The sequence below is a fragment of the Paracoccidioides brasiliensis genome, assembly GCF_000150735.1.
Source record: "Paracoccidioides brasiliensis Pb18 unplaced genomic scaffold supercont2.11, whole genome shotgun sequence".
Taxonomy (NCBI): domain Eukaryota; kingdom Fungi; phylum Ascomycota; class Eurotiomycetes; order Onygenales; family Ajellomycetaceae; genus Paracoccidioides; species Paracoccidioides brasiliensis.
The window spans coordinates 840,972-864,421 of record NW_011371368.1 but is presented as its reverse complement, the minus strand read 5'-3'; the positions used below and the strand labels follow the sequence as shown (position 1 = coordinate 864,421).

Here is a 23,450-nt window from a genome sequence, read left to right as displayed (position 1 = left end):
CGGGACTCACTTCCGGGGCTTTGAGAGAAATCGTAGGAGATCTTTCCGGGTCATGGAGAGAAAAGGATGCTTCTCTTCAGCGAGTCGAATGTGACTTGCTCATCTGTACTTTTAGAACATCGATAACGGCTCAGAATCTCCTCTGTTTCCTCGCGATAAGTAAATAATTGAATTGCGACCTAATGTTTTTGGAGTTGAAGAGAGATTAGCTGTGTGAGGTTTCGGAGGCGAATCATCAGCGGTTCAAACGATGTATGAAACTGTGAGAGGGGTTCTGACAACGCACGACGAGTATACGTAAGGCAATAACAAAACAGCAGAGGAAGATAAGGATGGTATACGAGAGATCGTTGGGTGAGTGGTATTTGTATGACAGAAGCAGTGGGGGGAAGAGACAAACCCAAGTTTGGAGAGAGAGCAGGATAACTGGGAGCCAAATGAAGCAGATATATGACCGAATTTGTTTAAGAGGGACAGGAAACGAACCCTGTCAAAGAATTAAGATATACACACACACATGGAGAGAGCAGCAGATATAAATAGTCTACCGGTTGGGTTACTGAACAACAGCAGGTTGAGGGAACAGAGTTGTTGAAGTGGGATGCGATTGGAAATGGGGGAGGTCCTTTTGTAGGACAGCTGAACGACAGCACCAAGCCGCTTTGGGAATATGTCCGTTTAGCCTGAGAGCAAGGCCCCGATTATTCGGAAAATCGAGAACCTTTATTACCGTAATTTGACTCTGTTTCTGTGTCGGTGAATCCGCGAATCCGTGGGCACAACATGAAAAAAGAGGTTGAGAAGATAAAAAGCGACACCAAACAACGATGATGCGTGCGGAGTGTGGGTTCGGAATAATGTTGTTCCTCCAGCGGCCCGCAATGACTTCAGCGACTTGTTCTGACGATTCAACGAGTCAAGTTGCTTCATTTCCATCCATCCTCTGCTCTGTTAGGGACATTATCAGCTATGAGTCGCAGCACCTTTCTCACGCCGCTCCTCTTCATGTTCGCAGGGACTGGGATGCGATAGAACAAAAAATATGCAAGATAAAAATATACATGCTGAAAAACAAAACCTGCCAATGGCGACGGACCGTCCATCACTTCCGATACCCAGTGCCAGTGCCAGTGCAACCCTCAGAGCTGGTGGTTACGGGCCAACTCGCTGGATAACTCTTTACCATCTAGAAGAAGGCTTGGTGGGTAGTCACATACTGCCTAGGTACGACCTGGTTCGGCCTCAGATAACGACTGCAGGAAACAATTTTGGTACTTGCATAAATGCCTGGCCCATGCCTCAAAAAAAGGGCTAGAAAAAGGCGTTAAAAATTTTCAAAAAAGGGAGGGAATAAAAATTAGGGAGTACTGAGGAAGATCTGTTTCCGTGGAGCCCAATATCGCCTGAAGTCCTCACGCAATTCTTATCCGGAGCTATGCAACTGCAAGACGTAGGCACACCGTCGTTCGCAACACAACCAGCCACCACCACACCACCGTCCTTGAACTGGCGAACAGCGACAGTTTGACCGTTGCTTTTACGGAGGACTTCCCGGGTACTTTTCTCGTGTTGGGTTGGATTAGGATTCCGATACTTCCCATTCTCAATAATTTTCTGTCGCGCTCAACTTACACGGAGTAAGTCTACGGCTGACAAGAAAAGAAGTAGCAAGAATAAAATAATAAATAAATAAATAAATAAATAAATAAATAAAAACTAGAAAATGATACGGACAGCAAGTAAAAGAAAAGGCGCAGCTCAGATCTAACCCCGGTTGTGCTGCCGTAGGGATTTCCGATATCGGAGCTATACTCTGGAGTTGAAATTCTGCTTTAACGAGCTCGACATGCCCATTTCTAGGGCAGAAGAACTAAGCTCGGCAATTGAATTAAGACACTGCTTGATGGAGAGCATTTTAAGGTGTCGAGAGGCAATAAACTATGCTGAATCAACAACAGCTGAATCTCCAGCGACAATGCTTTGCCAACGATCAAATGGATGGACGAATGGGTAGAACATAGCTAGGAGCAGGGCCTGTAGCCAGAGTAAATAATACAAGAAAGTGTTCTGGGAATCATTGTGGTAGTTAGTATAACATGACGAGAAAGAAAAGGGGAAAATAGGTGTCAAAACGCCCGGCCATTCCCCAGCTCCCAGAGCCCCAGGAAAACACACGGGAGAAAAACCATAATACTCCAGCCCAAATCTTCTTTTTCTTCTTTTCTATCCCCAGTGCCGTAGAGAAAAAACTCAACGAGAAAGGACAAAATTGCCCATCTCAACGAATCCCCAATATCACATTCGCCAACCCTATCTGACCCCCCTCCAATATCCTCCCCGCAACAACCTCCCCAACCTTCTCCGCCAACTTCCCTTGAGTCTCCGCCTTCCTCTCCTCCGAAACCCCATTTGCCAACCATCCCGCACCAACCTCGGCGCCCTCAATCCCCAGCCGCCGCCGCTGCTCCTCTTCTTCCACCAACGTCCCCAAAACCGCCAAAATAACTCCCAAAACCTTCTCAGCCTCCATCCTCCTCACCCCACCCCCAACCCCGCCCCCAACCCCGCCCTCATCCCCCATCACATCCTTCAACACAACCTCATACGTCCTCAGATTCGGCAGGACAAGTTCGCGCACCACATCCACGCCACCAATGGATTGCAGGCCGATGATGGCGCCGTAGTGTGTGCCGAGCGGCTTGCCTGGGTCTAGGAAGTTTTTCAGAAAAGTACGCGCGAGGCGGGGGCGGAGGGTGTGGGAGGAGTGGGAGTATTTGCGGGCTATCATGTTGATGAGGGAGGCGGAGAGGTCACGGAGGGCGAAGTGTTCGAGGGGGTCGGCAGTGCTGGAGCCTAGTTGGCGGCCGATTAGGCAGGTTAGGACTGGGGGGATGAGGGAGGGGACCTGTCGGGTGTTATTGTTAGTGATAGGAAAGGAGAGGTATGGGTAAGGGATTTGGGAAGAATGTTCTTTCTGCAGTGACTCACATATGGATCTACGTAAAGTGATTTATTCTGAATAAGTGCCTCGGTCATATGCATTATCTGCGTCAGCACGAATAAGTCCTTGAGACTATGCGTGACCTTCTCAGATATGAACTGAACGAAATACGGCACAAGCTGATGCAGACCAGGGTCTTCCTTCAGACTTGAGAAGGCGGATAGTCTGTATTCCTCATTCAATTCGTCCAGGAAGGCATTGCACACTTTCTCGAAGTAGAGCTGTAGCTCCTTGGACAGGATGTGCTTGACCAAGGGCTTGACGGAGACGTTATCATTTCCGCTCATCGCGGCCAGATTGGCGTTCGCATTGGGACCCTTGGACACAAGTTCTAGATTCCGTGAATCGGCCGATGTGGGGTTCTGCGGTATCGTTGGCTGTACTCCCTCGACAGCCAGCCAGTGTGCTATATCAAGACATCAAGAACAAGTCAGCAATATTCACATACGAAAAAGGAAAACATAACATGGCATGGTAGAGCATTTAAAGAAGAAGAAGAGGAAGAAGAAGGAAGAAGAAAAAAAAAAAAAGAAAGAAAAAACCACACACCAGTAAACGTGATCTCCCTCGGCACCCTAGGTAACGGCGCGTTAATCAACTTCTCAAAATCAACCTCATCATCCTCAACGTAGAAAAGCGGCTGACCAGGGCCGAGCGTCGCTTCGCCAAACCTCAATGGCCTCGTCGACTCGTAGCCGTAGAGTGGCTCAATGTCCAAGACGCGCAGGGCATTTGAGACATCCTGCGTCGTTAGCACGGTGCGTTTAGCATGGCGCATGAACTTGAGAGCTTGTTCGAGGACCTGGGAGATGCGGTATTCGACGTCGCGGGCGAGGTTATCGACGACTTCGTCGTTTAGGGTGCCGATGCCGACGGATTCGGCGACGTCGCGGATGTTTTCGGGGTTCCAGACGGACATGATTGCTTCTCCTTCTTCTTTGGCTAAGGGGAGGAGGAGTGTGGTTTTGTTTTGTTGGAGGCCCGGTGTATGTGGGTTGTTTATATGAGCTTTGACTTCTTCGATTGGAGCTGATGATCAGCTTCGAACGGTGCGTATCTGGGTGTGGAAATGGAAAAGGTTATAATTGCGATGGAGTTATATATGGTCTTATCGTGGTATCAGCGAGCTGCAGAAAGCATCTCTTCTCGAATACTGGCGTGAGTCGAGTTGATCATAGGTGTGCAATAAATGGGTAGCGCTGGGGGTGACTGGCGGGGGGGTTATGAACAACAGCGAGTGGCCGGCTTGCGCATCCTGTGATTGTAGTAATAATAGTCGCAGTGAATAAATATCCCTCTTAATGGACTCTGTATTGGAGAATCCAGCTTACGTAGCTGCAGCTTTTCAACTCGAGGGGTGAGGGGGGTCGAGTGATCGCGCTCATCGCTGTTGATGAATGAAGGCAATTAATTTGTTCCCTCTGCGGAGTTTTGCGGCTGGAGATGGCGGAGTGCGCTTGTGGCAGAAACAGGCTGCCGTAGAGTACATGGAATAGGGAACTTGAGCTTAAAATGCGAACAAAGAGTCTAGATACCTCTCTTCCTACGGACGAAATCTTACGCCTGTCTACCATAGGAACTTCACGATGAACAACTAACAAACACAAAGAGCAAAACTGGCATTGCATTATTATCCGAGCAAAAAAAAAAAAAAAAATTTGTCAAAAGCACTCGAGAGTAAGGGATAAAAGAGCTTGTTGATTGGTATCATTGGGGCAGCAACGCAAACACAGGGGGAAAAACAGCAAAAGAAACAGAGAATCCCATCCACTCAGACTCAACCCAGTTAATAGGAAGAGAGGAGAGAGAACTCGAGGTATCTAAACGAATTGAAAAAAAAAAAATAATAATAACAAAAACAAAATAAAATAAAATGGTAAAAAAAAAGGAAGAAAATCAAGTACTAAAAACCGCCGCCGCCACCACCACCACCACCACGATCCTTAACCATCATCACCTGCCCTTTTCCATTTTTTGCAATGGCACAAGCTCCAGACATCCTTCCAAGCGAAGGATAGAATATTATTATCCCTGTGGGCACACGGGGTTGGTCAGAACAAACAAACACAATAAAAAAATACAACAGATACAAAATAGGTATTGAGAACTGATTTACCTAGCGACCGTATAACAAATAAAATTATAAAATCAAAAAGACGACTAGCATGAGCAAAGGGAACCGAATATAAGTGGAGTTTTCGAGCAATCACCAACATCAGTTAAGCCGTAGAAGTCGCCGCGGTTGTGAGAGCAGATGCGGCAGGTTTTTCAACTACAGCAGGAGCAGTAGCTTCAACCGGGGCAGGCGCTGGCGCTGGTGCAGCAGCCGTTTCAGCCGGTTTTGCGTCTTCCGTAGGCCTAGCAGTCTCCACCTTCGCGGTCTGTGTAGCATCCTTTGCAGCAGTACCGTTGGTTTCCGCAGCGGGAGGCGCTAGGGTGGGTGCGGGAGTATCCTCTTTCAGCGTCACAGTTCTCGCACTCTCCTGCAACTCGGCAGCCTTACCACCATAGCTCTTCGGAAGCTCATCAGCGAAAGTGAATTCACGAGCCAGGTTCGCGCCATTGGTGATGGGGTGGAATTTTCTGATGGTATTCTTGCTCAAGAACACCTTGAGAGCGGTGAAGATCCATCCCATGACGGCGGGGACGTTGACGAAGAATTTCTCCTTGAGGAGTTCTGGGTATGCGGTGCTGAAGACTTCGATGGTCTGCTTTGTGGAGGCTCTGATGGTGGGGTTTAGGCGGAGGAAGCTGACGTGTTGGTAGTCGTGGACTTGGATCATTTGATAGTTGTCTTCGCCATTGTAGTTGATTACGGATGTAGCTTCGCTGAGCTTCAGGTCTCGAACGGCCAGTTCCATCAATGCGACTCTCCATTTGATGAATCTGTTAAAGGCACGTGGGAGAAAGGTATCAGTAAGCAAAACAAAAGCTCTAGTTCAATCGTGAAAAGTGTCTTCAAGAAGGATTGGGAAGACGGATTAGGAAGACCTACTCGTCGACATCACCAAAAGTGTTATTAACATCTTTAACAGCACCATAAACATTCCAAGTGAAAACGACATTTCCCCCTTTCGGATCTTTATAATTGGCAACATAGCCCAGGCCCTGGAACTTGCTTGCGCTGTACGTGGCCTTGTCGGCCAGTGCCAGGGGATCCATTTTCTTGCGCCATTCCAGAGCCTTGGTCAACTGCTCTTCAGCCAGCTTGACATTACCCTCGTTTGCGCGGAGGAACTTAATCAAAACATTGACAGTGGGCACGTCATCAGAATCCTTGAGAGTGACACCCCACATCTCGTTGTGGCCGGTTTTGTTGAGAATGGACGCGAGCTTTTCGAAGAATTGGCTCAGGGCTGGGTTCTTTGACAGGTACTCTGGTCGGTTGTCAATCGGAGCTTCTGGGGTCTTAGTTTCCGGTGCGGGTGCGGGTGCGGGTGCGGGTGCAGGCGCAGGCTCATCTTTCTTTTGGGCCTCAATGGCATCTGCACCTGATGACTGGGCAGGAGCCGCAGCAGTAGGGGTCACAGAAGGAGCAGCAGCAGCTGGCGTTTGGGTAGAAGGAGTTTCTGACTTCTCAACCCGTTCGTTCTGAGAGGGTTTGTCATCCGCAGGTTGCTGTTCATGCGGCTTCTCTGGAGTCGCCTCAGCAGCGACGGGGGCATCAGCAGCCGCAGCAGCAACTGGCTGGGTAGGCTTCTCAGCTTCCGACATTGTGCCAGAGGGGGGGATGTGATTGAAGCTCTGTATGTATGCGAGAGTGTAGTAGGGTTGCCTGATCAACAGAGGTTAGCCAACGCGTTGCTATGAGCAGTAGCCGGGGGAAGAACAATTCATAACATAAAGAGGTCAAATCAATAGCCTTTTCGTCCCAAATCCGGACATCTCACGATACGTACCTTCAGCTGATCTGTTTGAGACGACTTGAACGCGCTTGTCCGGCGGGCAAAAGTAGAGGGAATATAGATTCAGAGCGTAGACCTGTGGTAGCTGCTCTGCGTATGTAGTTATCTATGTTTCTGTGTGTGGTGTGCGGTGTTGCGGTGTGTGTATGGTGTGTGGTGTGTGGTGTGTGTGTGTGTGGGAGACGTGAAGTCGAGGTGACGGGGGAATCAAAACCAGGAGCTGTCGCAAAATAAAAATAATAACTAATACCGATAGTTAATAATAGTAAGTTTGGCAGATGGGTTGGGCGGTGGAGCAGGCACAGTCAGCATCGACTTAGTTTAGTTTCAGGCTGTGTGAGGCAAGGGGTTACAAACAAGGAGACAGAAGGGAGCCTTGCCGCTTCGGGACTAGCCCGCGCTGTCTTTCGTTGGTTGGAAGCTTCCTCCGCGCTAAAAAAACAGGGAGAAGCTGCCCCCCAGCTTGCAGGTCACGTGGAACCACCCCCCTCCCTTCCTGTATGTATCCTTTGGCTGGGATCCATCAACTCTGTTCCCTGCAACTTAAGACAACTCTTCAACAACATCCCGTCCCTCAATTTAATATATGCCTAGCACTGCAGTCCGGGATGCAGTGGGATGCTCAATGCGTTTTGTTGCTCTAGTTGGCTCTTTGAGTCAGCTTTTGCTTCTTCTATCTCTGTGCACCCTAAAGCAAGCGTTGCTCCCAAGGTTCTGTGGTGCCAGCATAGAGTTCCTACAGGCATGATCTAGATGGTGGTCTACGGAGTATGGCTTGCCCGGGCTGCATTAATCAGACTGACACTCTTGAGAGGCAGCTTGTACCCCTTTTTCTTTGTGGCTTTAGCTAACTAGATCACACCAGGTGGCAAATATTGCTATCCCGTCAACAACGAACTCAACGAGGGGAGGCAGGAACAGCTCAAGGATTCGAAACATGCATTTTGAACTACAATATTGAGCCCTGCAAAACCAACCCTTCATAAATTCATCCCGTGTGCAGATCCCTCTCTTCTTGGCGGAGAAGACCATATGTTCTTTGCATTTTCCCGCCAAGCATGTTTCAAATCTCCGGCTCCACCTGCGAAACAATCCGTAGATTCATCCTGGCTCCTGTCACCCCAGTGTGAACTCTGTCCCCGAGCAGATTGGATCAGGGTCCTCTGCTGTGGTATTTTGCAGAAACAAAAGGAAAATGAAACACACACCTAACTGGCTGGCTGCTCTCTTACCCACGCATCCTATTAACTAAGTTAACTAGCTGAATTAACTTTTAATCATCCTATATTGCACCCGCTAGCTCAAACTTCAAGCTATTATCTAAACCATAGATCGCCATACCTAACCTGCTCGAAACTTCCCCTAAATCCAGGCACCTCAACTTTAAAATCGGCCTGCCCCTTCTCTTTCTGAGGGAGAAGATTATAGATTAAGAGATTCATTTCCTGCCACCCCTCCACTGTTCACTGTGGTAGAGAGTTGTGCTGGGCCCGGGTACTGCATAGATCAGCAAGTCTTTTATATCTGGTCAAACGGCATCGGGGAATTCGGAGTGTCTTTGTTCTTGAGTCGGTGGGCATGATGGAGGGGTGGCGAACGGTGACCATCCACCAGTTACTCCCTGCAGAGCGTCTCTGTTTAAAACTCGTATTTCTACGAGCTCTACAAGGTTGGTGGATTGGAAATATTTCTCATGACACTTCCGTATATCGATACACCGCCGTCATCCGTCGTTATCCAAATATCACCAGCTGTTTTCAAATCCATCTGCGTTCATCCGTACCAAGTACCATTCATATCCGTTCCGCTATTTTTAATTGTGCGATGTTTCCCTTGGAGTCTTCATTATATCTATCATCCTCCTCCAGACATCTTCTCTAACCCCTAGATTGGCTACAGGATGGCTTGAAAGGGTTGATGAATCTGGGAATATCCCCGGGCTATTTGTTTTTTGAAGACAAATATGTAGCAGATAACCACTTATTGTTCCTGTCTTCAGCACGTGACTGAGATAAATCATTTCAACCTTCGATCATTTTCACTTCCCAGATCTCTTAGCCGTTGAGCAAACGTATATTCTCTTCTGGCATATGATGATAGAGGCCCTTTTCAACATTTTCACTGCTGTCTATAAGTTATATATCCTCTGAGGTTATTGGCTTTCCCTCGGATTGAATAAGTCTACAAGAGAATTGAATGAATAACTTGATCTTCATATTCTAGAGCTTTTCTCTAAACTTTTATCTCTATGATGTTTTGCAGAAATATCGTACTTATCAGTCTTTATTTCTTTCTCTATAATGTGTGCATTTATTACTTACACTGTTATTGTTGTGATGAATGACATTCTGTTGTTGTTGTTATCTTAATCCCTCCCATCTAGATCATAATATCAAATCTAGAGCAACACATCTGACAGACATGATCATCATCATCATCATCATCATCATCATCATCCTGATACACAACACATTCTCCATTTAAAACAGAAATCTAGCACGCCTCTCATCATTCATTGACACCCTCTTCTTTGTAATGGTTCTCACAACACTCAGTCCCTGTCTTTTCCCTGTCAATGAACACCATTGTCCACCCAAAATCGGCCACAATTTCTTCAAGGCAAGCGACAACACATCAGACGGCACAACTTCAAGAGCTGACTCATTTTGCGTTGAGCATTCGATATCCCCTCTAACCTTCTACAAGGTCTTGTGGGCTTTGCTCCTGAGAAAATTTACCAATGCGAATGAAGTCTTCTTTGGAGTGGTGGAGATGGGCGCTGTGGCAGACAGCGTGGTCATCACGTCTGATCCCACTGGTGACGTGCAGACATACCCTTCTCTCCAATCTTGGTGTCATGTCTGTCTTGCGGAAACAGACAGCATTCTTGACACCATGAAGCAACTGGAATCAGACCCCCGGAAGGGATGTCCTCCACCCGAGTTAGAACACTCTCCTGGACGTTTCAACACAGAGTTGCATTTGGTGACAGAGGATATTTCTAATTATGTCACTGACAAGAGCAATCTAATTGTAAGCAAAGACTCAAACTGTTACTATCCGCGTACTTTCATCTAAATCGTTGAAATGATATGCCCAGTGTCCTTACATGATCGACCTGCAACTATGCGTGTCGTCTGAAGCTATCGCTTTCCGCTTCCGCGCTTCTTCAATGACAGGCGCTGTAGCTCAAGGCTTACGCGAAACTTTGAAAAGAGCCATCAAGGGCGTCCTGGACGATCCAAGACAAACCGTGAGAAAGTTAGACATGCTTTCAAATTATGACAGGACGCGAATAGAGCGCTGGAACAAAACAGATCCATGGCAACAGGTCATATGTATGTGCATTCAGGACCCGATACATCTCCAGGCGCTTTCTCAACCAAAGGGCCTTGCATATGACGGTTGGGATGGGCCCTTAACATTCCGCGAGCTGTGGGAATACTCTACTCGCTTCTCATATTATATTTATGATCTCAGAGTCAAAAAAAGACAGTTGGTGTTTCTCAGCATGGACATGTCCAAATGGGCTATCATTGCTATGTTATCTGTTCTTCGTGCTGGCGCCGTTTGTATACCAATCGATATTCTCAACCAGACACATTACTTCTCATCTATCCAGAATGTAAGACTTGCCTTAACAGACCCGTCCATGTCGGACCTGTTTGCTGGCCACGTCCGCTTTGTAATGACAGAGCTCCCCAAACTTATATCTGAGCTCCCTCCAGCCCCCGAGAGTTACGACCCACATGTTGACCCTAGTTGGCCTGCCATGATCATGTTCACATCCGGTGTCACTTCGCCGCCAAAACCCGTCGTTCTCGATCATGGCTCCATCAGCACCAACATCGTTAATCTTGGAGAAACGCTGGAAATCAACGACCAATCGCGAATCTTTCAGTGCTCCTCACTCAGCTCTCATGTAAGCATAGCTGATATCCTCTGCACCCTGGTCAATGGCGGGTGTGTTTGTTGTCCTACAGAATGTAATAGGGAAGTTGATCTTTCTCATGCAGTCTCTACTGCTAGAGCTACTCACATCTTCCCCACCCCTACCATTTTACGCGAACTAACCGCGGAAGTGGTGCCTACACTCAAGGTTATCTCTGTCATCAAGGACGGCCTCACGATCAGAGATGTAGAGAAGTGGCAGGATCATGTCAGTTTATTCTATCTCTACGGCAGCACGGAGTCTACCCTGTGCTGCACCCTCACAGACGCGAGCCACCAGGAGCGATTGAAATACCTCGGCAGGTTAAATATCGGGCGCGCGTTGACTTGCAGGACGTGGATTGCTGAGCCGGGAAATGCGTGTGGTGCGCTTGTTCCTATTGGTAGTATTGGTGAGCTCGTGGTTGAAGGGGGCATTCTTGGTCGGTATTATGTACCGGAGGAGAATCCAGAGCCGATGGAGGAGTATCGGAGGAATTGGGAGAAGGATGTTACGGAGAACACCAATGAGCATGGGAATGAGGACGAGACTGAAAATAAGGAAGAGAATGAAAGAGAAGAAGAGCCGGGGTGGGAGGGGAAAGGGAAGGAGAAGGAGGACGGGGATAATACTAAGAAAGAGCGGGAAAACGAGGAGACAGGGGATACGGAGAATAGGAATGAGCAAAAGAAGGGGAATGTGACTGTGAAGGAGGATGAGGGGAAGGGGATTAATGAGAACCAGAGTGGGAAGAAGAAGGAGGACAAGAGTGGGAAGGAGAAGGAGAAAGAAGTGGGAGAGAACCCGTTTTTCGCTGACCCCGAATGGCTTGCGAAATTTCCCAAGCTACGACCTTCTCAACAGCCGGTCGGAATGTTCAGAACGGGGGATCTGGTGAGGTATGAGCATGATGGGTCCATAAAGTTTGTTGGGCGGATGAAGATCTAAGTTTCCTGTCCTCTGGTTTCGACTGAGGCCTGGATGTTACGTATCAAGGCGGAGCGTGTACTGCATGTTTCGTACCGAATATTGTACGTGGATGATGACGACATATAGTGTCATCAACACGGGCAGTGGTTAACATCGTGGAGCATTCAGGGCTGTGGATGTGCTAGGTTATTGGGTGGTTGCTGGGGCGGATTTTGTATAATATATGAAGAAACGATCAGTGAAACAAAGTTATTAAGATATTCATTCAATGGGCCATTTGCAAATTCATACAGAAATTTGATTTGTGTTAAAAGGAACTACAGGGAGAACTTTCCCTGGATATTGAAAGGTTGGGTATTAATTAATTGAATCAGTTGGATACGATAAATCCAGAGTATAAAGGTATGATAATAGCAGGTAGATGAGGAGCTGGTGGATATGCACAGTGCAGGCATGTAAGGGGATGGGTGGCCGAGATGTAAAACAAATCGCCAAATTGACACGAAAAATCCAGCCAACCAGAAGGGATGTTTTCTCGTCAGATCGAGCTCGTTGAATAAATTGTGAGTTTGGTTGCGGTGCGTTACGGAGAACAGGGGGATAGGGATAAAGATAAATGATCCAGGGAAAAGATATCTCCAACACACGAAGGAGACAATATCAAATAAGATCAAATAAAAAATAGTAGTTCATCTTAATTACTCGGAAATGCCTTTGGTGGCGATTCGAAGTTCTCCTTATGTGTACGTCATAATGATCAGATCCATATCCAAAGTGGAAGAAGCAAAATAAAACTCGACGAAAGGAGGAGAGTAGGAGGAGTCAGGGGGATTCAGTTTTGATTCGCCTATTATCATCAGGAAGATGCCAAAAAAAAACAAGATGATGAAAAGAAAATTGAAATCATCAAACATGCAGCAAGGTATGTACAAGGACAAGGGGTCATGAGATGCTAGCTAGAAGAACCGATGCGGGAAGAAAGCAAAAATAAAAAATAAATAAAAAAAATAAAAAATAATTAATAAACTAATGCAAACATTGCTTGTAGTTTGATATAAACAAGGCACGAGGAAATCCAGGAGATGGGCGATGTCTGGAGTGGACAAAGAACTTGAACTATTCCGATGACTATCAAGCATGATCCAACCAATCCATTCGAGGCAGGGCAAGATGTACCGTACTCTAAGGGGAACGTGAATGGAGATTTGGCGTCATTTACGAGTATAAAACAGAGTAGCTATGACGAAAAGCCGTTAGCACGGCTAAGTCATTGCTGTGTATTTGTACCCGGCATGGGAGGCGGATGTTGTACGCCATTGCTTTGCCTGTCTTCTCTAGCATCATCATTTCCATCTGCATCGTCATCGTCATCTCCCGCAAGAGCGTCGATGTCTTCTGGGTGACTGCCAATTATATGTCGTGTCAGAAGAAACAATTTTAAGCAACGTGCCGTAGCCAAAACGGATCGGGAAAAGTGCAAAGATATAGATATGACGTACCCGAGCAACCCTTTCACCATGCTCATCTCATAATGCTTCTTCCGTTTTTCCTCGAAATCATGATGCTTCCGACTTGCCTCCGAGCTATAGTCCCTAGCGGCACGATCGTCCGCGCTCCCATCCTCTCCTACAACGACATGCTTCTCCGACCGTCCCGAACTCCCACTGCTCATCCTACGGCTGCTCTCAGAAATTCTCCCGGAACCACTTAGCTGGCCATCCTCCCAGCCAGACTCCTCAGGCTCCCCGAGCTCCAAGCCAGGAATATCCTCATCACGAACACGATGTTGCCGCACCTTATACATATCCAGCTCATCAACAGCCAAATCATCCGCACCGATGCCCATATCAACGTCGTCATCGTCGTCTTCATCGGGATTATATCGGGGGACGTAGGGTGTTTTCGGTTCGTCAATTTTCATGGTTGAAGATTTCTCCTGTTCCGTGAGGTACAGGTTTACTTCGTCCCACTTCAGGCGGGGTGAGTTATCATCGTCATGTATGAGCCTGCCGTTGGGACCGGAGGCATTGGATTGGCGGCGGGATAATGAATGTCGGGTGTCAGCGGGAGAACGGCCAGCATTTTGTAGCGTGTTTTGGAGGGTGAGTTCTTTATTATCAAATGGGTATTGTTGGCTTGTGGTGGGGTCCAAGGAGAAGGTCGAAGACGTTAGTCTCGCGGAGCCATGGGGAGACCTGGAATTGGAGAACGAGCTGTTCTTCAGGATGCCTGGATCCAGAGTAAATTGATTAGGTGATTAAAGGCAAAATATCTTTTGTAAACCATGTTTACAAGGTTGCAGTAGAGTTCACAGGAATATCTTCTCACCTTTTGGTCGTGCTGGTACGCTCTCGCCACTGGGCAGCCTGGGATGCGGTTGATCTCTCATGGCGCCTCTGCACAGATCACGTTAGTTGGGGTTCAAGAAAATGAACACTCTTACATCGATAGAAAGAAAAGGAAAAAAAAGCAAAGGAAATCTGCTATGTGATTACACTGAGTTTGGAAAATCTAAGAAGCTCGTCGTTGGGCAAAGGGCGAGTAGCTTGAGACGCACCAGTTCAGCTTATCCAGTAGCGGAGTATAATAATTTAGACTTAATAAGAACCGATGAAGGTCAAGATCAAGATCGATTGAGCATCAAATTGAAATCACTAAAGCTTCGGAAACAAAGCACAGATAAGTAGAAATAGATGGATGCGCCGGCGTAGATGAGGTTCTGACCTGGTTTACAGGTTTCGCTTGTTGCTCAGAGGCAAGTTGAACACTAAACCAACGGGCAGGGGAAGTGGGGCAAGTCAACATCCACTCAGAGTGAGATCCTCTATTGTGTAAAATCTGATAAAGTATTCTTCACCAAATGCAAAGCAGTGGATTTGGTAGTGGCCCTGACGGTCATCATCCACAGACAACGGCAACAAGAATGACAAAAAGATTGGAATGAATGTTGTTGAAGAGAAAGAAAAAGAAAAAGGAAAAACCTTGGATAGGTTGACGTTGAGGGGAACCAATGACCGGTGACGTAACAGCGGTCACGTGGATAGTCGCTTAGGTCAGCACATTTTCACCCCCTTTTTTTACTCCTTTTTATGATCTCATATCCCCACGCCGTATATCCACTCAGCTTCTGCTCCGTAAACAGATTAACTGACCGAAATAATTGAAGTCCTATTACATATCAAGAGTTTTATGTTAGTTAGTGCTCTAGGCAAGAGCCTAACTAGTAGTTATACGGACGAAATTCCCTCCCTTTCCACAGTTGCTGAACCATCTGCATTTCCTCAAAAACGAAGTTCAACCCAATCAACACTTGGAGAACATACAAATTCCATTTCCTTGACCCAAGGAGCTAATATCCTTGATAGCCTCAAACTCCTCCTTCATTAGTATCTCAAACTGCGACTTTGCCAAGTTCAAACAGGTCAAGCCTAGGAGAAAGCGGAGCGGACCACATTCCCCACGGTTTTTGATATGAAAGAGAGTCTCACCTAAATACTATGAATGGCACCACTATATATCCTGAGACCCATACTTGTCAAGCTCCCAGGCTGGCATGTCATCACCTGGCTAGGCTAGGTGTGGCTGGTTTATGGCCTTGCTTATGCCCTTCGAAGATTGTTTTCGACGCCACTTGGCTCCACGAGACAGATGCTGACTGGTAATTGCATTAAACCATAGAGGAATAGGGAGGGGTTATTGTTAGCAAACAATGGAATTGAAGGGCTGGCAAAGGAATTTTTTTTAAAAAATTTGAACTGCAGATTGCAATAATGTATACACTCACTGCTCCAATCCGGATGCAGCCACCGATTCCGAAAACCCCTCCAACTGCAAATGTCCCCGCGTGATCATGAGCATGGCCAGGAAACGCACACAATCCCCGCTATACTGGAAATATTAAAAATCAACCCTCACCGTCTACAGCCATCATCACCATCTATTTTATTTCCATTTATTAATTCAATGGCCCTCGTTTTCCATGCGGGCTGTTCCAAAGAACAGTGTCTCAATCTCCGCATGGCTCTCTTTCTCCATGCCCGCTTCTGTATCCCCTCAGAGAGAGCGAGTAGCCAGCACAATTGACAACGACATCATGATGGAAGGTGCTGCTTTTGTCGTCACCGCTGCCAAAACGCTTTGCAGCCGCAGCAAAGGCTTCGTTTACGGAACCAGGCGATGAAACGTCCAGAGCAATCTTGGGAATGTTGACATAGTCCTCAGGGAGATATGAGAGGGTGCAACCACTAGCTATAAGGCGTGGGCCCGGTTTAGTCGCGACTAAAAGTGGTAGTTAACCGCGTGATCGATGCCGGACGAGCAGCCAGTGACTGTTTAAAACGGGAGGTTTAGTTTCCGTGTTGACTTGGTACAAGTAGGGCTCACTTTTTATTTATTTATTCATATATATTTTTTCTTTATTTCTTTATTTCTTTATTTATATTTTTTCAAGGGTTTAAAGGTATTTGTCTCTCATATAACCAGAGCTCGTCTGGTGGAAGTTTGTTGGTTGCATGTTGACTGGATTCATGACTTATAGAAGGACTTGTTCCTCATACGTCTGATATTCTGTAGTGTGTGTCGTCCAGTACATATTGGCTGTCGATTTAAATACTGCCAACTACTCCCAACAATCACAGATATCTATATTTGTGATTTCATGGTTCCACTACCGCACTTCATGCGGATCAATCATCGGCTTCACTCTTCAATTTTAGAACCCTTAACTCTTTCTCTAGCCATGGAGATCTTCCCCAGATCACATTGTGGGGTATTCAAAGGAACAGGGATGCTCTTATATTATTGAGTCGATATCGCCAATAATTGCTGAGAACTTGTGGCGTTAGGAAATAATTTGCAGAGAATCTACAACAGAGTTACCGACTTAATTAATGAACGTTCCCAAGCGAAAGAACTGAATAAGATATTGAATAGGAAGGTGTGGGTCATTCAAATACTAGATATATATTTTATACTCTCTCCTAAAAGATTGTATCCTCCAGATAAAAAAACAATAACAAAACATCTAAAATCCAAAAAGGAGCGGAAAATACCACAAAAAGCAAATGGTTGAATGTATAGATATTCCAACAAATAGATATAGAAGGCAACATAAATCAACGAAATAGAAGATATATAAGTATAAAGGAAGAAGCAGGGCAGCAAGAGACACAGTTCATGGCAAAACAGTACAAGAGACTGAGAAGAAAATAAGCATTGAAACATGTTCTCAACCGCAAAAGCAACGGCAATAGTAACTGTCCCAAATGCAAAGCACAGAAAACGGAGCATTGAAAACGACACAGATTGCCTCCCATAGTTGTTGTACTTTAAGCAAGCTCCAGCCAGAAAATGAATGTCATTGCAGAACGAATCAAAACTAAGATAGGAAATATAGATGAATACATGGAACAACGGCACGGTGTAGACGCAAGAGACAAGAGGCAGAAACAGCGAAAAGGGATGCGACGCAGATATGAGGTCTTCAAAGCAGCAGCGGAGCAGCAAAATCCAGACATCCTCCCATAAACAAACTTAAAAGGGAAATAAAGAGACAGATTAGAGGACAAATAGAACGATGGGGTTTTAGAAGCGGGGAGGAAAAAATGAATAAAAGATGAAGAAACCAGACTGCCAACAACGTGTAAAATAAATAAGGGCACTATTATCCAATCCCATGAAACGTAAACGTTAGGAAATGACACAGACATAAAAATAAAAACATCATACCTTGGTATCCAGAGCAGTAACACAGCGACTTAGAAGAACAATGACAGGATAAATACGCAAAATCATTTAAAACACATGCTAGAAAACTGCAAGAAGAACATGAAGGAGTGAATAGGACATCACCACGGAACCATTGCGTAAAAGGATCAAATGAAAAAATAAAAATAAAAATTTGATAAAATTTGATAAAGGCCGGAAGAGAACAAGGAATTTCAGATCAATGAGAAACCAAACCAACACACAACGACGAAATAAGTAGCCCTAAGCAATCAAATCAAACTCTTCCCTCTCCCTCAACCTATTTCTAGCCAACTCATCCCCCCCAGAAGCCGACAACTGCATCCAATGCAGTGCAAGACACATACTCTGCGGATCGGACTTGGAATCCCCATCACGCCGATACATCATTTCCGCTTTGAACGTGTCGCGCGGCATTGTAAGGGGAAGAGTTACACGTGGAAGAATCTCCGGGTGCGTCAGGTAGAGGATCGCCAGCTCTCGCTGGGCAACTGGGTTTCCTTCGCGCGCTGTATTGATCCACATCCACTTCGCGTCCTCGAGAGCGGGAGTGGAGGTATCGAAATTGCTGACAGCGAAGTGGGACAGTTCAGTGTGATGGTGTTGGTGATTATGATGATGGTGCCGCTGCTGCCGCTTGCTGAGTTCCTGCGAGACGATACTATCCGCGATCTCGACCATGCTGTTGCACACGTCGTCTTTCAAGGCGAATGCGGCCAGGCCGAATTGGAGGAATGCAGTCCCACTTGCAGATTTGTTGAGAATTTCGGATGGGATGAAGGCAGAGATGAATTGGAGGTCGCGGAAGAGGGTTTTTGGTTGCATGCTTTGGATTAGGTCGCGCATTGCGATTATAATTTCTGATTCAGAGGGTGTGTAGGTTGCAAATGAGGAATGACATGATGTCATGGATCCACACATGGGGGAGTAAGGGGTTTGGTTTCGGCTGTCGACCTGTGGAAAAGGTGGCTGTGATGGTTGAAATCTCGATCCTTCTGACAAGCTATTGTGCTGAAAGCAGTTGGATCCTGTTTGAGCAGATGAGGTTCCATTCGACGCACCAACACCCACCACAGCCTGATTATCATATGCGGAGATCAATGATGAGATCACTAGTGACCTAAGGTCCTGCAGTGCTTTAAGCTTGGTGTAAGGGTTGGATTGTCGAGAAAACCTGTCCATCAACTGGCGAAAAACAGACTCATAGGCAAAATCAAACGTGTCATCCGGCGTTTCCTTCAGATATAAAGACTGCGTCGGGGTTGGTGTACGGCGATCTGTTTCCGCGTGCGCGTTAACAACCCTAAGCAGAATCGCGTCCGCAGATTTGCTTCGTCTGAGTCGATGGGAGATGGAAGAACTCTTCCCATCACTCTCATCAGTGCCAGACGCACATTCCTCTAAAAATCTTTCCAGGCGTGCCCTTCTCTCCATCTGTCGTTGGATACGTGGCTGGTTCAAATAAATCGAAAACCAAGCATCGGTTTCACTTCCACAACTCCAAACAGGAGAGCCAAGATCGCTCAACAACAAACTCGTTAGGGTTTGCCTAAGTTCGTCCAAAAATGCAACTTTGCCATGAACATTCCGCTCGGTCCTTCTGGATGTCAAGACATCATCAAACATTGAGGGGAGCTGGGAGTGGAAACTCGACGCGCTCGTTGTGGACTGTGCTTGTGTGTGCATTGGGGACCAGAACGTGGAGTCACTTGCGGATGTCGATATAGCTCTACCAGGTGAGTCACCGATAGAAGAAGTATCACCACAAGCGGCATCCCGGCCAGATCTCCATCTCTCAGACGCAAGGCTTTGGAAAGATGATTTGCTCACTATCGATGGTGCTTCGTTTACAGAGAGGATATGGTGGTCAAACGGCCGAGAGCTCATGCCCGCACCTATGCTTGATGGTGGCTGATACAGCGACTCTTCACTGGCGATGCTTGAGGGTCGAATGTTCGACGCAGAAAGCCCTGTGACAGTCCTCGCACCAGATGCATCGTATATAGAGCGTTCCTTCTGATAGAGCTCACTAGACCACAAAACCGGTGTTTCATACATGGTGTCCCCAACCAGTTTCCCGACTGCGGTTTTAATCTCCAAGCAAAACCGATGGATCCGTTCCTCACCCTTGCAGAAGTTATCAATGCCAGAACGCTGCAACCACTTCCTCGTCATGTCAACCTGTTCGTCAGACAATTTGGATCGACCACCCTGGCTTCCCGGTGCTTTCATCGCATTCATAGTCTGAATCTCCGGTTTCTGAAGGAATGATGCGCCAAGAGTTCGTGATCCGTACCGTGATTGTTTCGGCTCGGGAATCGGCGATACCGACTGCGGTCCAGCCATTGTCTGTAGTGCGAGGGCGACACTTTTCGCCTCTTCATATCTCAGCGAGTTTTTGACATCAGTCATATACCACATCTTGTTTCTCAGCTTCGCTAAACCTGTCATTATGTTTTTGGTCATAGACCGAAGTCGACTCATTGCCGGCTTTAGATCCACTATCCTGCTTTCACAACTTTTAATGACGGCACTTGACCTCTCGATGGATTTTTTCAATGATAAATACATGGGGTTCAAAAGTTTAGAGTGATTTCGGGTGGCCCAGAACATTGGGTAAGATTTCTGGAGAAGTCGAGAGGCATTCCACCAGTAATGGGCACCAACAAAGTCAGCATGGGAATGACAGTAGTTCATAGCTTGGGCAAATTTCAGCTTAAGGGATGGTTCAGTTGTCCCTGTTGTAGGGGAAGAAATTGGATCATACGAAAAGAAGCCATCGAGGGATTCAAAGTCATCAATCAGCTTGACAATGGCATCCTGTAACATCTCCTGATCGTCATCTGCCTTGGGTAGTCTAGAACGGCTCCCCGACTCATCACAGAAAAATACCTGTGTAGTCTCCAGTTCCTGATCGAAAGATGGCGTTAACTCCAGAGTGTTCCCGCCGTTTGAAATAGAGATCAAAGCCCAGTCCTCGCTCGATGGATGGCCCATAGTAGGGCGATCTTCCGACTCGTTAATCTCAGATAGCTCATAGCGAATACGGTCTGCGATTCGAGCAAGGGAGTTTTGAGGAGATACTGGGCTAACCGAGTTACTGCTTGGTACCGTGTAGGTCCTTGTGGCATCCTGAAAACTCATCTCGGTAGTGAACACGGTTTTGGCGGTTGAAGACAAAGTATCAATTCTGCCTTGGAAAAGGTTTGGCCCAAATACTCGATTAGGTCGGTCGTTTCGTGAGGAAAATGAACTAGTAGGAGAAGGCGGAATTGATTGATGATGGAATGGTTCAGGTGAGTGGAAGAAAGCCGGTGGGGCCTTGGGGAAAAGGACATCCAAAATAGTCATGATATCCGTCGGACAGAGTAGAAGGAACCGTTCAGGAAGATTTCCTTCCATAGCTGAGCTGGCAGCGGGAGGATTGGGGTTCACATGTGATGTGGGAATCGGATTGCAAAGATGAGAGAGCATATTATCAACATGGATCCTAATACCGGCATTGGCGATTGAAAATTGTGGGCTATATAGAAAAGAAGAAAAATTAGAGTTTAACGATTCATCATATCGAAGGAGACCAGGTGGGGGATTGGGAACTCACAGGGAATGCAGCACCCGTAATACCTGGGACTGCGCACGAAGCGAAATCTGCCCAAGCAGCCTCTCCCGTGCATCCTTTGAAATATGGAAATCGAGCAACAAACCATTGGACTATACAGAGAATATAGGAGTAAGCCGACAACGCACAGCCAAAAACTAAGAGGAAAAAAAGTAAAAACGAACCTCCGGGAATGAAAGGGCATTATGCAGATATTTACAAAAGAACCACTGGAAAAAGATATACTCCAAAGCACGCGTGCGGCTCTCAGTCATCCCAAGCTTGGCCAGGATGGCATTTCCAAACTCCAGCGCACCAAACGGGAAGCCTCCGTCAGGGCCATCTAGCACCTCAAATAAATGGCAAACGGCAGAGTGGAAAAATTCCTCAGCGACACCAGTTCGCAGAGGATCAGGGAGTTCGCTACCGTCACGAGCACCACCACCACCACCACTAGCAAGCCTACGGTGATTCTCCGGATATTCCAAGAGAAACGCGCCCTTCTGGAGAACATCCATCAAATAAATCTCAAATTTGGGCTTAACCTTCCATTCTGTGGATGTTGACCAGGCAGAGAGCAGATGGCCAACGAAGGAATAATGACTGCTCCCACCATAGGAAACCAATTTTGCGCAGGTGGAAGACCAAACGTCCAAACGTAACCGGGCCTCGTGGGAGTCGGAGCACCCCGAAGAAGCAAAACAATTAAAAACCAAAGAGGAGAGAGGGTCCGTTCTCTCGAAACCCAGAGCATGCTCTTTGAAAGCAGTGGAATGTGCAGCAGCAGTAGCGCGCTTGTTGGAGAACAGAGGTTGAGTTGCTGCTGTTCTTCCGCGGGAAGTAAGAGGCAAAACAGAATCGCTGACTTCAAGTGAGTAGACAGCTGGGACAAGGGAGGAGAGCTGAGCGGGGAGCAAGTTACCAATGCGCTCGAAGAGGAATTGGGGATCCGTGCGGACCAGGGTTAAAATCTCCAATAGGTGTTCTCTGGAGGTTGGGGTGAGTTGGTGCACAAAACTATAGGGGCGGTGGCGGATTTCCGAATCGAAGGTGGAAGTACCAGTGAGTCTAAAGAGGGAATCACGTCCTAGGATTGAGTTGGCGGTGCGTGACGATGAGGAAGAGAATGAGGTGGCAGTGGCAGAAGTGGAGGAGGGGTCACACGCCTCACGGATATCATGGATGGTATTGTAAATCGAAATAAAACTAGACTTTTCACCATGTTTAAAACTTTCAACCAAACCTTTGTGAGAGATTGCTCCAAGCCTGAGCAATCGAGAAGAAAGGCAAATCGAAATGTGAGAGTTGCGTAGCCGTTGCAATAGACTGCGTTTCTGGGCTTCCTGGTGCTGTTTAAGACGGAACTGGGCAGCAAACTGGGGAAGGGATACACCAAAATCAACTCCAGCGGTCCCATCAAATGTCACTGGAGCCTTTGCAGAAGTAATAGGGGTCTCCTGGGAGACATCCTTTGGGATATCCGCTGGAACATCCTGTTGTATACTCCGTAGGGATGGAGGAGGTTTAGAGTTTGGCAGTTGCGAATTAAGTTCAGGAAACCCAGGTTTCCCAGACGGCAACGGAACCGTGGTATGGGTGCCAGGAAATACATGGCCCAGGGGTATAGATACTACTGATGAGATGGAAGGGGAGGGTTTGGGTGGAGCGGGGTCCTCTTTGCACGGAGACGGAGAGTTGCATCTAGACGGAGGCTCCACCGGAGAAGGGGGTAAAGCTAAACACAAGAGCCCACACAAACAATGATAGTGAGCAAATAGGTCAGTGTCTAACTTCCTCGTTGTAAAATAGGGGGATAGAGTAAGTAAATTGACATGGAGAAAAGCCACATACTTGTGGCTGTCGCGTAGGCCAGAACCGATGGAAGACAGGCATGTTGGATACTGATCATCTTTCCATGGGCGGTCTGGTGGCATCGATCTCGAGACGGGAACTACCTCGAGAATCTAAAATGCCAGGTGATAAACGGACGAGTGATATGAAAAGAAGGATTTGGATTTATCGCATGGTTTTCCTTCTTCTCCTGGTCATAAAGAATTGGTCGTGGTGGGGCGTTAGGAGCGTTGAAAGGAGTGTGGGTGGGGAGAGAATGATAATACAAGTTGGATAGCTCCTGGAAGAGTAGAATTGGATCAACCGTGGAAGTGGGTATTAAAGAAGTTATGGCAAATTGTGTGAGAGAGTAATGAGGGTTATAGGGGGTAGTAATATTAGTGATGGAGAGGCCACTCTCAATACGGGATAAAATAACGTGGGGTAGAGTTTGGGATGAGTGAGGCGATGATTATTTAATAGCAGGGGTTGGAAGGCTACGGACAGGCA

The 23,450-nt window shown here is 46.9% G+C and overlaps 7 protein-coding genes across 7 annotated transcripts; 1 reads left to right on the top strand and 6 right to left on the bottom strand.

Annotated features, from left to right (window-relative positions):
• Nucleotides 1-2,278: 2,278 nt before the first annotated feature.
• PADG_07509 (TATA-binding protein-associated factor TAF6) lies at nt 2,279-3,920 on the bottom strand (the record flags this gene model as incomplete). The annotated part of the gene is made up of 3 exons (XM_010764575.1): nt 2,279-2,905; nt 2,989-3,407; nt 3,551-3,920. The coding sequence occupies 3 exons, from the start codon at nt 3,918-3,920 to the stop codon at nt 2,279-2,281; spliced, it is 1,416 nt and encodes a 471-aa protein (XP_010762877.1).
• Nucleotides 3,921-4,299: 379 nt separating this feature from the next.
• Nucleotides 4,300-5,000, bottom strand: PADG_12309 (uncharacterized protein; the record flags this gene model as incomplete). Its single annotated transcript, XM_010764646.1, has 2 exons — nt 4,300-4,595; nt 4,913-5,000. The coding sequence occupies 2 exons, from the start codon at nt 4,998-5,000 to the stop codon at nt 4,300-4,302; spliced, it is 384 nt and encodes a 127-aa protein (XP_010762948.1).
• Nucleotides 5,001-5,220: 220 nt separating this feature from the next.
• PADG_07508 (uncharacterized protein) lies at nt 5,221-6,715 on the bottom strand (the record flags this gene model as incomplete). Its single annotated transcript, XM_010764465.1, has 2 exons — nt 5,221-5,887; nt 5,997-6,715. The coding sequence occupies 2 exons, from the start codon at nt 6,713-6,715 to the stop codon at nt 5,221-5,223; spliced, it is 1,386 nt and encodes a 461-aa protein (XP_010762767.1).
• Nucleotides 6,716-9,441: 2,726 nt separating this feature from the next.
• On the top strand, nt 9,442-11,785 carry PADG_07507 (uncharacterized protein; the record flags this gene model as incomplete). The annotated part of the gene is made up of 2 exons (XM_010764574.1): nt 9,442-9,939; nt 10,007-11,785. 2 exons carry the CDS (start codon nt 9,442-9,444, stop codon nt 11,783-11,785), a joined length of 2,277 nt encoding a protein of 758 aa, XP_010762876.1.
• A 1,249-nt stretch (nt 11,786-13,034) lies between these two features.
• Nucleotides 13,035-14,156, bottom strand: PADG_07506 (uncharacterized protein; the record flags this gene model as incomplete). Its single annotated transcript, XM_010764573.1, has 3 exons — nt 13,035-13,170; nt 13,267-13,996; nt 14,096-14,156. The coding sequence occupies 3 exons, from the start codon at nt 14,154-14,156 to the stop codon at nt 13,035-13,037; spliced, it is 927 nt and encodes a 308-aa protein (XP_010762875.1).
• A 1,617-nt stretch (nt 14,157-15,773) lies between these two features.
• Nucleotides 15,774-16,295, bottom strand: PADG_07505 (uncharacterized protein; the record flags this gene model as incomplete). Its single annotated transcript, XM_010764464.1, has 2 exons — nt 15,774-16,045; nt 16,247-16,295. The coding sequence occupies 2 exons, from the start codon at nt 16,293-16,295 to the stop codon at nt 15,774-15,776; spliced, it is 321 nt and encodes a 106-aa protein (XP_010762766.1).
• A 1,460-nt stretch (nt 16,296-17,755) lies between these two features.
• PADG_07504 (uncharacterized protein) lies at nt 17,756-23,044 on the bottom strand (the record flags this gene model as incomplete). The annotated part of the gene is made up of 3 exons (XM_010764463.1): nt 17,756-21,035; nt 21,114-21,223; nt 21,296-23,044. 3 exons carry the CDS (start codon nt 23,042-23,044, stop codon nt 17,756-17,758), a joined length of 5,139 nt encoding a protein of 1,712 aa, XP_010762765.1.
• Nucleotides 23,045-23,450: the final 406 nt, after the last annotated feature.